At 38.2% G+C, this 13,928-nt stretch overlaps 2 protein-coding genes across 21 annotated transcripts in view; one reads left to right on the top strand and one right to left on the bottom strand.

Annotated features, from left to right (window-relative positions):
• The window catches only part of SDCCAG8 (SHH signaling and ciliogenesis regulator SDCCAG8), a 244,728-nt gene extending 232,248 nt beyond the window's left edge, over window positions 1-12,480 (bottom strand). For all 8 annotated transcript variants that reach the window (XR_014022822.1, XR_014022823.1, XR_014022824.1 and 5 more), the window contains exons 1-3: window positions 12,293-12,480; window positions 2,286-2,438; window positions 401-486 (exon numbers count right to left, since the gene is read on the bottom strand). Coding sequence is in view for 4 of the 8 variants with exons in the window: in XM_081300510.1 (XP_081156636.1) it covers window positions 401-486; window positions 2,286-2,438; window positions 12,293-12,359 (306 nt within the window). In the remaining 4 variants the exon portion in view is untranslated. The remainder of the gene's footprint in view (window positions 1-400; window positions 487-2,285; window positions 2,439-12,292) is intronic.
• Window positions 12,481-13,016: 536 nt separating this feature from the next.
• Window positions 13,017-13,928, top strand: part of CEP170 (centrosomal protein 170) — a 127,763-nt gene continuing 126,851 nt past the window's right edge. For 5 of the 13 annotated variants that reach the window (XM_081300501.1, XM_081300500.1, XM_081300499.1 and 2 more), the window contains exon 1: window positions 13,018-13,483. The gene's annotated coding sequence lies outside the window, so the exon portion shown is untranslated. Of the gene's footprint in view, window positions 13,484-13,928 lie in introns of all 13 variants that reach the window. The other 8 variants (XM_081300504.1, XM_081300503.1, XM_081300505.1 and 5 more) reach the window with 2 other exon arrangements.

The raw sequence follows: 13,928 nt of genomic DNA, 5'->3' as shown, positions 1-13,928 counted from the left end.
GTTATTAAGTTTTCAGTATTGGGGATTGAACCCAGATGCACTTTCACTGATCTATATCCTCAGTGCTTTTAAATTTTGAGACTGGGTCTTGCTAATTTGCCCAGGATAGCCTTAAACTTGAGATCCTCCTGCCTCAGCCTAAATTGCTGGGATTACAGGGGTGCACCAGTGCACCTTGGTTTTTCACATTTTTAAGCAAATAATAAATTAAGAAAATTAGGTTTCCCTCTGGTATGTAAGTATCTTTTCTTTAGTCAAAATAGTCAGATGGGAAATAATTTATTCAAATGCTTTATACTATACACATGATCAGAATTGCTTATAGCATATGCTACTAAAATGACATAAAAACAAAACAGAGTTAGAAAACTTTTGTCAGGTTACAAAAGATGATACTCACCAAAGGGGGCATTTTTTGTTTTCTTGATGGAGATATCTCATTTTCCTTACTTGCTTGCTGATGCAACATAGCTTTCAGCTGTTTTACTACAGAGCAAAAGCAAATGAATTCATTGACTTTGAGATCCATGGTTTACGCTATAGTTTTGATTTTATATGTCCCCCAAAGTGCCATGTGTTTAAAACATAGTCCTGAGCTCAGTGCTACTGGGAGGTAGTGGAACCTTTATGAGGTGGGGTGTACTAGTAAGTCTTTCTGTCATTGGAGGGTTACCATTGAAGAGGATAGTGGGACTCAAACTCCTTTCTCTCTCTTTTTTACTTCCCTGCTATGAGGCAAGCAAGTTTTGCTCCTCCAGGTACTTCCACCTTGATGTATTTATTGCCTCATCACAGGAACAAAACTATGGAGCCAAGTAGTCATGGACTGAAACTTCCAAACCTGTGAGCCACAATAAATCTTTTTACTTGATAAGTTTATTTAGCTTAGATATTTGTTATAGTAATAGAAAGTTGACTAAAAACTTATCATCATCCACCCATTCTTTGATTCATCCAACAAATATTGCTTAAATTTCTATTATGCATCAAAAATTGTGCTATTCAATTCACAATAGCTAGACTGTGGAACCAACCTAGATGCCCCTCAATGGATGAATGGATAAAAAAAATGTGGCATCTATACACAATGGAGTATTATGCAGCACTAAGAAATGACAAAATCATAGAATTTGCAGGGAAATGGATGGCATTAGAGCAGATTATGCTAAGCGAAGCTAGCCAAGCCCTAAAAAACAAATGCCAAATGTCTGCTTTGATATAAAGAGAACAACTAAGAACAGAACACGAAGGAAGAGCATGAGGAAAAGACTACAGTAAACAAAGACGAATGGGGGGAGAGAAACGGAGAGAGAAGGGAAAGCATATGGAAATGGTAGGAGACCTTCAATGATACATAAAATTATAAGAGGTCATGAGGGGCAAGGGGGAGGGAAAAAAAGGGGGGAGAGAATTGAACAGCAGCAGGGGAGGTAGAGAGGGAAGATGGGAGGGGAGGGGAGGGGAGGGGGGATAGTAGGGGATAGGAAAGGTAGCAGAATACAACAGTCACTAATATGACATTATGTAAAAATGTGAATATGTAACAGATGTGATTCTGCAATCTGTATTTGGGGTGAAAATGGGAGTTCAAAACACAATTTGAGTCAAATGTATGAAAGATGATATATCATGAGCTATGCAATGCTTTAAATAATCAATTAAAAAATTAAAAAAATGAAAATGAAAAAAAAAATTGTGCTACTGACTTGGAATACAAAGACAAAGATACCCCTTAAGAGCTAAAATTCAGTGAGTAAAAAAGATAGACTAATAGATGTAGAACAATAAAACAAGTTTGGATATAGACTTAGAACTATGCATAGTGTTACAAGAGGACACACGTAATTGTGCCTGTTTTCACAGAGAAGCTAATGTTGTCCTGGTGAACAGGAGTTCACCAAGCAAGAAAGGGGGAGAAAAGTTCTAGTTAGGATGCATTACATGTGTAAAAGTACAGAGGCATAGTTAGGAGGTTTGTATGCCTAAAATATGGTTTATGAGAGGGATGGTTAGGATGAGAGTGTAAAAAAAAATAAGACTGGAAATGTAGGTTGCAGCTCTCTAAGCAAAATATTGTTATCTCGTCTTAAGATATTTGGACTTTAGCCTATAGGCATTAGGAAGTCAAAAAGAAAAAGAATTTAGTGAAGAAATTGTATTACCTGATTTGTGTTTCAGGAATAACATCCTAGCAGCAGAGTGGAGGATGGGATGGAGTCAGTATTCTGTAGAGTTTAAAGTACTTACTATGTGTCATTTAGGCTAGGACTGACATTATTACTTACCGGCATGGCTATGTTGCAGTTCATGCCAGGCTATCTCAGGGTCCTCATTTCCTACATTGGTGCTAAAGGAAGGATCCAGTGCTTCTTCTTCAATGGTGACATCACCTTCTCTCAGGGCACATTTCAGTTGGTGAATGCTTCTGCTGGCCCGTTCTGCAAACAGACATCTGATGAAAATCAAGGCTGGTAAATTGTGAGCAGTCACATGGACACTTGTTCAAGATAGCAGTCTTGAAAGAAGTATCAGTTATTTCTGGTACTCAATGGAAAGAGGAGAGTTTTGTTTCTAGTTTGCTGAAGATTGTGCCAAAGAAAGTGAGAGAAAATTAAGTTCATGGATTAGAGGTTAGTCTTAATGGTCGCTGTAACTGCAATTGTTGATTTCTTTTTTTGTTTTATGTTTAACATTTTTAGTTCTGGGGATTGAACCCAAGGTCTCAAGCATATTCACCAAGTCCTCTATGAGTGAGCTTCATTCCCAGCCCCCTCTGATATTCACTATATATAGCACCTCCAGCATAGTTTTGGAGGGTCAAATGGCAGTTTCCCCACTCTCAAGCAATAACCAACCTGGGGATCTGGAGATGTGTTCTCCTTCCTCTCAGTGCTTAATACTGCCCTATCCTACCTGGAAATAGAAGGGTGAGTTGGGAAGAACCAGCCAGCAGAACTCAGTAACACCAAGTTCTGACCTAGGGAAGCCCCATTATCCCTGAGGACCTGATGCCCTTGCTTCACCAAGAGACATAAACTAGCCGGGCATGGTGGCACACAGATATATTCCAAGCTATTTGGGAGGTCAAGGAAGGAAGATCAAAAGTTTCAAGGCCAACCTGGGTAACTTAGTGAGATCCTGTCTCAGAATAAAATTTTAAAAGGACTGGGGATGTAGCTCAGTGATAGAGTGCCCCTGGGTTTAATCCCTAGTATCACCACTGGGGGGGGGGGAGAAAAAGAATGAACTGCTTATTCCAGTTTCTCAGTTTAAATCAAGATTTGTACAGTTGAAGTGATTATGGTGGCAGTTCATACTGTATAGTGTTTCTTATGTATCGTACTCACATTCTTGGTTAGTGTAACCCCTCGAAATGAAGGTTAAACATGGTAGCACATAACATTTGTTTCTTTGATAATTCATCTCCCTCAAGAACCCAGGCTCCCTTCCTTGTGGCCTTATATTTTGAAAATGAGTAGGCCTATAATTTGTATTAACCAGCACAAGTTACACCATGAAAGTCCCAGGCCCCATCTTTTTTACAAAGGACTAGCAGCTGCTGTCTCCTTGATCTTGGAATGTTTGATTTTAGGAGCTGTTCATCTTGTTGAAGAGACCTGAGAAGAGGCCACATAGAGAGGAAAGGCTCTGAGACTACATGGAGAAGGAGAGATGCTCATCACCTCCATCACTCTACACCCCAATAGTCCAGTGTAACTGTTAGAGGACTCCACTGTCAGCAACCATTTAAGTACAATGTCAGGAAAAAAGACCTGATTCATGTATGAAAGCACATTTATTAACATATATTTTATAAAACCTTGAAAAACAAATTTCTTTTTCTCCAAGTTCATTCATTTTCAGGTTTAAAATAGAAACCCATAATGATATTACTTAATGGAGAAGTAGTAGAGTTTCTTGACTTACAGCAAGTAATTTTCTACCTTGATTAATCTAAAGAAAACAGGTCTTTCAGTCTAGGTTAAACAATGAAATTCTCTTTATTAATTACACAAGAGACTCAGTGAATTTATCATTACATTTTCTCTACAGTAATCCTATTTATATATAGAACTTTTTCTAACACAAACTTGGTGCTGATTACTAACCAAGTCTGGTCTCTTCTTACTTATCCTGAATTTAAAGAAGCACAGATAAGAAGTATTCCTAGTTTTCTCAATATAAGGAACAGCAACAGCTTTCCAGCAGCTCAGAATGTTCTAAAGAGACTTAAATCTATGAATAAAGCACTGTTGTTATTGTATCCATTAGAAAGGAAACAGAGGATTTTATTAACATTAAAAGTATGCTCCATGGAGCCATCAAAATGACTTCACTTCTAAAACAAAGGATAATTGTTTATTTATATTTGGTCTAACTAAAAGCTAATAAACTATATTAGGAAAAAGAAAGAAAATCTGAAATAAAAATCACAGAATTGAAAATCCCTACAGGTAGAGCTCTTTCAGATTACAATGATGGCAGTATTTTAAGGGCCCTTTAAATATTTTTTCTAATATTCTTGTTTGGTATTTTGAAATTCATAATATTAAAAGATGACATCCTAGACTATACTGTGAAAATAATGAGATATAGAATTCAACAACTATCCCAAAGGAGAGTGATACACATAGCTTTGGGTTTTTTTTTTTTTTTTGCAACTATTGACTCAGTTGTGAGGGTTAGAGAAGAAGAGGAATTTGCAAAGGACCCTGTCCCAAAACTAAGATGTAAATGATACTTTTAAATTATTATTATTATTTTTTTTATTTAAATTTTTTTTAATTTATTGGATGTTCACAACATTACAAAGCTCTTGACAAATCATAAATACAACATTTTAAAACACACACACACACACACACACATATATATAAATACATTTTTCAAACATATACACAGCAACATCCCATAATTATAAAATATGAATAATAGTTAGTCCTGAAGAATTGTAACTCTAAGATGATTCAAGATGGATGAAATTCCATTGCTTGTCTACTGGAGACATTTAATCTGAAGCCTCCATAAGCCTTATTATGAACACTATTCCATAGATGCAGTTATCTGCTGCTTAGACTTAAGAAAACCAGATTAGACAGGAGGTTCCAGTTATCATTTCCTATCCCACTGCTAATGGGGCACAGCTTTATCTAACCGAGATAGAAAGGACATTGACTTCCTCTTCTCTCCTGAGAGGACAGTAGGGTATTTCCAAATGATCTGATTTCTTCTCCCCAGCACCAATAGGCTAAATATAAACTTAATTATAAACAGAAATACAAACAAACCCTCTGAGTCTTACAGATCACATGAACATAAGTGCAAGTAAATAATATTTCTATTACTCCATTATCCAAACATCAATCAAAACAATGAACACTTAAAATGTTTCTTGAGCTAATGACTGTAAATTTAATCTCTTAGTTACTTTCTTAGTCCAAGTTCCCTATTCCTATGTTCTAATTCCCAGCTCACCATTGAGCTTTTCTTCATCAAAATGTTTTTGAACAAATGTAAAAATTTCTCAGTCTGAGAAGGATCACCAACTATATTCATATGGTGAATTATTAATGTCTACATTCTCCATCTGCCTTGGGAGATGTGTAAGAGAATTACCCTAGTGACGGGGAGAGGGAACCAACCCTATGAAGTACCCAGCTGTCTCTGAGAAAACAAGCAATGAACCATTCCCTAGGCTGACATATAAGATACACAGCAGTTCCTGGCACAAGCTTAGACAAGGGCAGATGGCAGAAAAATGAAACCATAGCTAGATAAGAGAAACATGTGTCTGTCTACACATAATGGGGCCACATCCTAGTTCGGAAGATTGCCGTAACGGTTTTCTAAGGGACTGACAGATAGCAAAACCAAGGTAAAAACAGCATAATCGAAAGTCAGACAAAGTCAGCTCTGTAAACAGCAATAGCGAAAGACAATAATTAAGTACTACAGATAAATGAAAAAAAATCTCAAAGAAAATACTATCATAAGACTGTAATAGTCGAAAATGTGCTTAAAGTGGTCGGCACCAGTAGTAAGAGAAAATCTGAACAAGAATGTAGAATCTTTAAAAAAATAGTGTCTAGAAGATCATTAATGATGTAGGGAAGTTGGCAAATCCCATGAGATTGGCGATATCCATTCTCAAGGATACACCTGACATTTCTTTGGCACCAACTGAGAAGACTTATGCACCTGTCACTTCCACTGATAAAGAATTCTAGACTGGCAGAAGAATGTGAATAACATCGCCAGCCAATACAATCTGTAACTTTAATTATAATTACACCAAACTATAACTCTTGTAGAACGATGGCTACGAGAAAAGTCTTACTACTTCTAGATCATGGTTTCTCAACCTCAGTTCTATTGACATTTTGACCATGACAAACCTTTTTGTAAGGAGCTAGGTTATGCATGTTTAGCAGTATCCCTGGCCTATATGCACTGACTATCAGTAGCACTCACCTCTACCTCGAATAGTAACAATAAAATTGAAAAAAAAAAAAGGTTTCTGGACAATACTAAATGTTTGCTTGGTAGAAAAATTGACCCTGACTGAGAATTATTGGTTGACATCAATAAAACAAGATAGCTAGTATTCAGTCTTGAGAAAATAATTCCATTACAGTCACTACATTATTATATTGTAACTGTAGCTTCCTCTTCATGAAGAAAGGGCAGAGCACACCACAGTTGTCATGATGGGATACTTCTTATATAGGTGGCAGGGATAGGTATTATATACACTGTAATCAGGAGCTCAGAATTCATATTAACTTAATTTTGTTTCAAGGCCTAAAACAATGCAATATTTACTTTAAGACCATTGCTTTAAATATTCCAGTGGGCCTTACTGACGTTCCATCATAATTAAGGTTGCTTTGGCACATGTCTATGTGCATTTTGAGCTACCTTCTTTACCAATGGACACCAAAAAGTTATCACTAGATGAAAAGGTGAAAACCTTAGCACAAAATGGGGATGTATTTGAAGTGTAAGTCTTTACACATCCAAGGGAGAATATAATTATTCTCAGTATCTCAATAGCTTGTACATATTTCTACCCAAAAACACATGAAAGTGCCCTTACAATTTTATAACACTTTACCAAAATTTTGGTTCTAGATATTCCAGGAAGGAATACTTATTTGTAAAACATTCTTTTCTGCCTGACAAATCCTGTCTTTTGCCTATTTTATCTCATTAGTGGTGGAAAAAGAAATATGGGATTTTTCTGTTGTAATTTTGTTTTAGTAAAATAAAAGATCATAAAACTACTAAAAAAGGCAATGAATATATGAATAAAAAGGATATAAAATTTAAGCTTTATAAACAAATACCAATCCTTATATGTGTATATGCATACACATTACGTGGCAAAGCATATGCAAGATATCTAAGAAAAGAAAAATATTGAGAAAAGAGAAAAATAAGTTCTATGAGTACATATCAGAAAAAGAACTTTCACTTAAGTTATACCCATTTTCTTAAGTCTGCTAAAGGTCCAGATGACATCACTGCTGGCTAATACACTAGCTAAATTCTTGGCTAGTAAGATTAACATAGTCCTTGTACAAAATATAACCCCTTCTCTGGCAGGAGGAAAACACTTTGCAGGATCTGGAGATATATGCCAATCAGATACAGGGAAAACACAGAATAACAACATTATCTCCAGTTTTCTTGAACTAAAGTAAATTACAAAGAAAAGGAAACTCCCCAAGATTATGTATTTTCTTCTCATATTCATCACCATTCAATATACTTAGTTCGACTTCTTACTCTCATTTTGTAAAAGAGAAATAGTCCAACCAAGTGTTAATGGAAAGGACATTAGTGATCCAGGGGTCAGAGAGTAATCCCTACAGGGGCAAAACAGGCTCTTCAGTGTGTTTTGCTTGGATCTCTTTTTGGAAAAAGATGGGGAGGAAGGGAGAAGAATAAAGAAGTAAGCAAAAAAGAAATTGGAATGTTTTTAGAAAAAGCATAAACTGTCCAGTTTGGCCATAAGCCTCACCTTTCCCAAGTGTCTTCCACTGACTCCTTCACTCCAATGCTTTGTCATCTGCTTGGCTCCTAAAAGGCAATAGTTCTCACATCTAGTCCAAACTTTTCATTTTACAGATGAGGAAATAGGAATCTAAGAACTTGTTTAACCTGTTAAGTCCCAAGTTTTTGATTTTGTGAACAGAATTACTTCAAAATTACCATATGTGGTATATTTGTTGCTTGATGTAAGTTTTTATAAGGAATTCTACATTTGGGATAATGGAATCAAATACATCAAGGTCACACAGGTGGTTATCAGCAAAGTAACAGTAATGTAAGTGACCTGCTTTCTTGTTACACATTCTCTTCTCTGAATCCATCATACTTTTTGCCACAAATTCCATCTAGAGGCTGAAACATCAAAGTGTTGAAAGGAAAGAAAGAACTAGTATACAGAATATATACAAAAACTATGTGTTCCTGTCACATTAAAAGTTTGTTTCATTTCCATTTATGCCTATCCAATCAACCACAAGTGGCTAGGTACTTACTACTTGAATGGGTGAGTCATGAACGTAGGTGTTGTTGATAAAGCTATACCCATTACCTAACACAGAAGCAATAGGCAAGACATGATTCTATTATTAAGGTTAGAACACTGTGTTCTAGCAATTTCTATTCTTTCTAGTATCAGGTTCCTATGCTAACGTGTGCAGAACTTAAAACAGAGCATGGGTTGTCTTTTATTCAGATTTTTCTTGACTATAAACTAGTATATTTTATACTTTATGACCTGATACAATGATTCTTTGAATTTAAATTAGAAGAAGGGCATTTGCAATCCTCCCCAATTACAAATGTATTTCTTAAATTGTTCTGTGGATCTTGAATTATGGCTATCTAGAGAGTAAATGAACACATAATCATACTGTCAGAAGACCTCCCAAATTACTTCTAATTCTATATTGAACTTTGTGGTTGCTAAGATATCAGGAATATGTACACTTCTTATCACACTGGATCATGACCAAAATGAATCTGTCAGGCAATGAAGGTTTCCAGTTTTTCTACCAGGACTCTCATTTTGAAGGAGAGTCAGTTTATTTTCTCTAATTTCTTGCAGAAAGGTCACAGTCAAACCAAAGCAAGAGCGATCTGGGGACACAATCTATTTTATGGAACGGAGTGTTGCCCAATTTTAGAAATGCAAAGTCAATTAAGATCTTTAAACAGACAAACAACAACAACAGAGATTTTTGGAAGGTTCAAAAGGGAAAACATCTGAAAAGTGTAAAGAAAAGGATGAGAGATAAATGTGGAGTCTGCACATGGGCTTCCTATTTCCATGGATGCTTCAGCCTCACTGGAGTCAAAGAGAGGTAAGAATTCCACTAACATTTTAAAAGCCAGAAAGTCAACTTTGTCTCTGCTTTTTCACATCAGTATTCCAAACACTTAATATACCATAATAATGCCCAAATTATATTTAAAGTAAAGAATTAGAACAAAGCATAAGAAAATTGAATTACTATCATGGGAAATTATAAAAGCATTTTGCATTTTTATGTAACTTTCTGGTGAATAAAAATGAAAAGATACTATTAATGATTATATATAGTTATTTCAAAATCACAGGAATAAGCAGTAAGAAATTCCCAACACTTTATTATTAGTCTTCCATTAAGCATGAATTAGACAAGACATATTGGTAACAGAATTTTTAAATTATTGGGAACACTCAACATAATGAAGTTCCATATACTGAATGCACCATACTTTGATAATAGAAACACAAACTTTTACTTTAAAGAGAATTATTCTGTTTAAAAGTGGTAGTTTACACTTGTGAAGAATTTTTGATTGTGCTTAAATTCAGGGTTTTGTTTTCTTCTAGAAGCTGTTACATATTAGAAACTTATAAAAAGAAAAATGCTACATAAATAATATATCCCAAACCCATTTAAAAATTCAGGTTCCATTTTTAATTCATTGTTAAAATTATGGCTAAAAACTTTTAATTGTTTACCTTTTTTTCTATCCCTTTTTAGTAGTAGTGAAATGCTTGGACTATCCTTATGTTGTTATTAAAATTAAAATTTATTTAAAAATGTATTATCTTTGACAGCTGGGCCAGTAGCACACACCTGTAATCTCAATCACTGGGGAGGCTGAGAGAGGAGAAGCCCATCCTTAGCAACTTAGCAGGGCCCTAAGCAACTTATACTCTACTTTCATTTACATCTAAAGATAACAAATAAAAAAATTAACAAAAACAAAAGCAAGGCCAAACAAAAAAATAAGATAAAATGGGGGTAGAAAAGTAGCCAAGTGCACCTGGGTTAAATCTCTACACACACACACACACACACACACACACACACACGTATTATCTTTGAATGAAAACTCTTCCTTGTATAATTATGGAAAAAAATACAAAGCTATTATAGATGTTAACTTGAAATTAACCACTTTGCTTCATCAAAATGTCTTACATTAAATTCCTCCAGGGATTATAAAAAGGTTTAAAATAAGGTCAAAGGAGAGGTTAAAAGAAACATAATAAACCTTTAAATAAGGTTAAAAGAAACATAATGGAAAACAGAAAATGTTTACTAATCTAAAAAATCGAATAAAATCACCCATATCATTGTGCACAACATTTTTCTTGCTTGCAAATGAAATGCTGTTTCTATATCTAATAGCGCTTCAAACTACCAGTAGTCTGATGAAAATATTTATTAAGACCAATTCCTTTACTCCTGCAGTTTGATTGAGAATGTTGACAGTTTGTTGCATTACTGACAGATGTAGACAATAAATAATAACCCTACAAAGCTTAGAGTCATGAGAAGATTAACTTTCTAATCTTCTTGAAAAATCTTCATTTCACTGCCATGTACCAAACATAAATAGCAGATAATGTGCCAAGCACTGATCCTTACTGCATTTTCAATTGTAGTAACTAAAACATATATAATATTTATAATTTCAATTATAATAATCTATAATTATTTTACTTTCTTTTCCACTAATCCAGAGACCCATAGAGATAGGGACTTGATCTTGTTCCATACTGCAAATCAGCACCTAGAATGCCTAACCCATAGAGGGGCACTGAATTAATATTTTCTGAGTTAAATTGGGTTCTAAATGCCTTAAGTATCTTTGTAAATGTTAGTTATGACCTAGGTGGTTTGGAAATTCAACAGAATAGGAAATAAAGTATATTATATCTACTAGAATAAAACATCTTTAGTGAAATTGTTCTTTTTGTTTACATGTATATGTCCACATAATTGTGCGTGTATGTGGTGCTGGGGATGAAACCAAAGGGCTCATAAATACCAGGCAAGCCCTCCACAACTGACCCACATCCCAACCCTGAAAATATGTTTCTTTCTATGGGGTAACAATTTTTTTTAAAGTTTGAAAATCATTGCTTTATGTGGATTATTTCATTTGCTTCTCATAATAAACTTGCAGATAATACTATAACTTCCAAAACACAGAACGGAGATTTCCAGAGGTTGTAGACATTGTGCAAGATTACAGACTGCACATATGGACAACACTTCTACGGGTAATTGTTCATAAGGTACTGCACCAAGAAAATATGCATTAGTTAAATGTGATTTCAATAACAGCAATTACGACTTAATTAATAAAGAAAAATATAGGCTTTGAAAGCAGACAGGTCTAAATTTAATACCTGGCTCTACCACTAATCTGCTGTGTGGGCTTTGGCCTATAATTTAAACTTTTTGAGCTTCAATTTCCTCTTGGGTAAAATAAGAATACACAGATAAGATTATTTTAAGTTTTAAATGATACTGTATGTAAGTGGGCTAGACCAATAAGTAGAAGCTACTGTGATTAAAATAACGTTTATTCTCTCTGGTCCTATAAGTAACAGTCAACCCACTACACCATTATTTGAATGTGTAAAAAGTGTGAATCAGGAATATGTTGGATTAAACATCAAAACATGGGAACCGGGCAAAAAAGGGACAGAGCTGTCCAAGACTTTTTGCTGGCAATGACTGAGAAAGACGCCAAGTCAAGATCAGTCCACCTTGTTGGTTCTGGTAACTATGGAAATCAAAGGAAACAAGGTTGCTTAGCCGTAAAAACAATGTCACACTATTTCATCCTCCTCAATATCACAGCAACATTCGTCTTCTTCCTCCGCATCCTGGCTGGAGCCCAAACCAGGTGTTATGAAAGGCACCAGGTCGGCTCCCGCCCACTAATGACCTGGGCACCTAGGGGCTAGGCACAGAGGTTCGGAGCAACTCACCCCTGAGACTCCGTTGATATTGCCCCAGAATTTCCTCCAGGGTAGAGTTCCCTGGGGAGTCCGCCATGCACAGACTCTGGCCCCAGAGATGGGAGTTACGCAGGGAAATGTCCAGCGCACTCCCTTCAGAGAATAGGCCTAGCGCCGGCTGAACGCCCGCCTGCTTCCTGCCGCTGCTGTCACTGGGGAGTCTTGGAACCCCGGACGGAGCTCCCGGGGGCTCTTCCTACCCACTGTCCTTCATAGCGAACGTCGGGAATTGTAGTTCGCAGCTAAGGGCCCGCTGCTTCGAGAACCCTAGGAGCCTTCCAACTACACTACAACTACCAGAGGGCACTACGCACTGGGCGCCGACCTCGACCATTTGGCTGCCGGCGTTGGTTGCCAAGAGACCGACTCGGAGGTTCCGCCCTTTTCCTCTAGCCCAGCCTTGTTTAGTCCCTCCTCCTCCCTATCCTTCTGAGGTCGGGACTGTCCGAGGGACTGAAAAAGCCCCCTGAGGCCTTGACACTTCAACGTGTGCCGCCTTGCAGCTGATCCCTCAGCCTTCTTAAGTACGCAAATAACAAGCTCTGGGAACTGTTCATTTGCCACATTGTCCAAAAGTCAAATACACCCTCAAGAAGGAGAACCTCAAAAAACTTCCTGCCTATTCCTTTCTGGCTGCCAACACTACACCTACTAGCATGCCTAGCAATGCGACCTCCACTTGGAGTTGGCGCACCGCCGGCTGGGAATTGTAGTCCTTGTAGGTTGCAGCTCGGGCTATTGCCAGGGTCCTCTTCATTGTTCCAGCTGGTCTTAGGGGCACGCCTGCGCACTGTGCAGCCAGGGAAGCGTGTGGGTGAGACCCTCTGCACAACCCTCTTTCATTGTCTGGGCTTAGCGCCTGCGCAGTAAGAAATCGTTGGGACCGGGCTTGAGAGGATAGGGCCTGGCTCCTCGCCCTTTCCCGAGGCGCCTGCGCATTAAGCGCCCGCTCTTGCCGTTACCGCTATGTGTGGGGCGTGTGTAGAATAACGTTATTGCCCAGCGGAGCTGAGGGGTCTGGAGCTCGGCTGGGGCAGCAGCGACGACGACGACGACAGCGGCGACGACGACGACGGGGTGGGGGGAGGACGGCGTGCTAGCGACTCACGGGACGCAACGCGCCCCGCCTCCCCCGTCCGGTCCCTCTCTCAACGGTGAGGGGTAAGTGATGCGTCGGGCTACTGGGTGTCGGCGCCGCCAAAGCCACTACAGCGGCTTTTCCTCCTCCTCCTCCACGGATACTTGACAGGGACTCTGGGCGCGGCCCGAGGCTGAGCCTAATGCGGGGCCGCCTGCCAAGGGGGTGCTTTCCGGATGCTCCATACAGCACCACCGCCCCTGACCTGGGGCTCCCATCCCCCATCCTGTCGCTGCCCCCGGCCTCCAGTTCTGAGGCCCCTGGTCTTCTCTGGCCCATCGCCACCGTGTCCACTTCCCCTGAGTGTATTGAATCATTTTCAGGTCCCTCCCTTCTTTGTGCAGCCCTCCCCTCCGCCGTAGCAGTTTGCGAAGGATGGGGGGGGGGGGCTTTGTAGGCAATGGCTGCGTTGCTGCTGGAGAAGGGATTTTTTTCCTGTATGCCCATCCCTTTTGTATGGTTGGTTTC

This window comes from Spermophilus citellus (genome assembly GCF_964194105.1).
Source record: "Spermophilus citellus genome assembly, chromosome: 6".
Lineage (NCBI taxonomy): Eukaryota > Metazoa > Chordata > Mammalia > Rodentia > Sciuridae > Spermophilus > Spermophilus citellus.
This window is presented reverse-complemented; position numbering and strand designations above follow the sequence as displayed.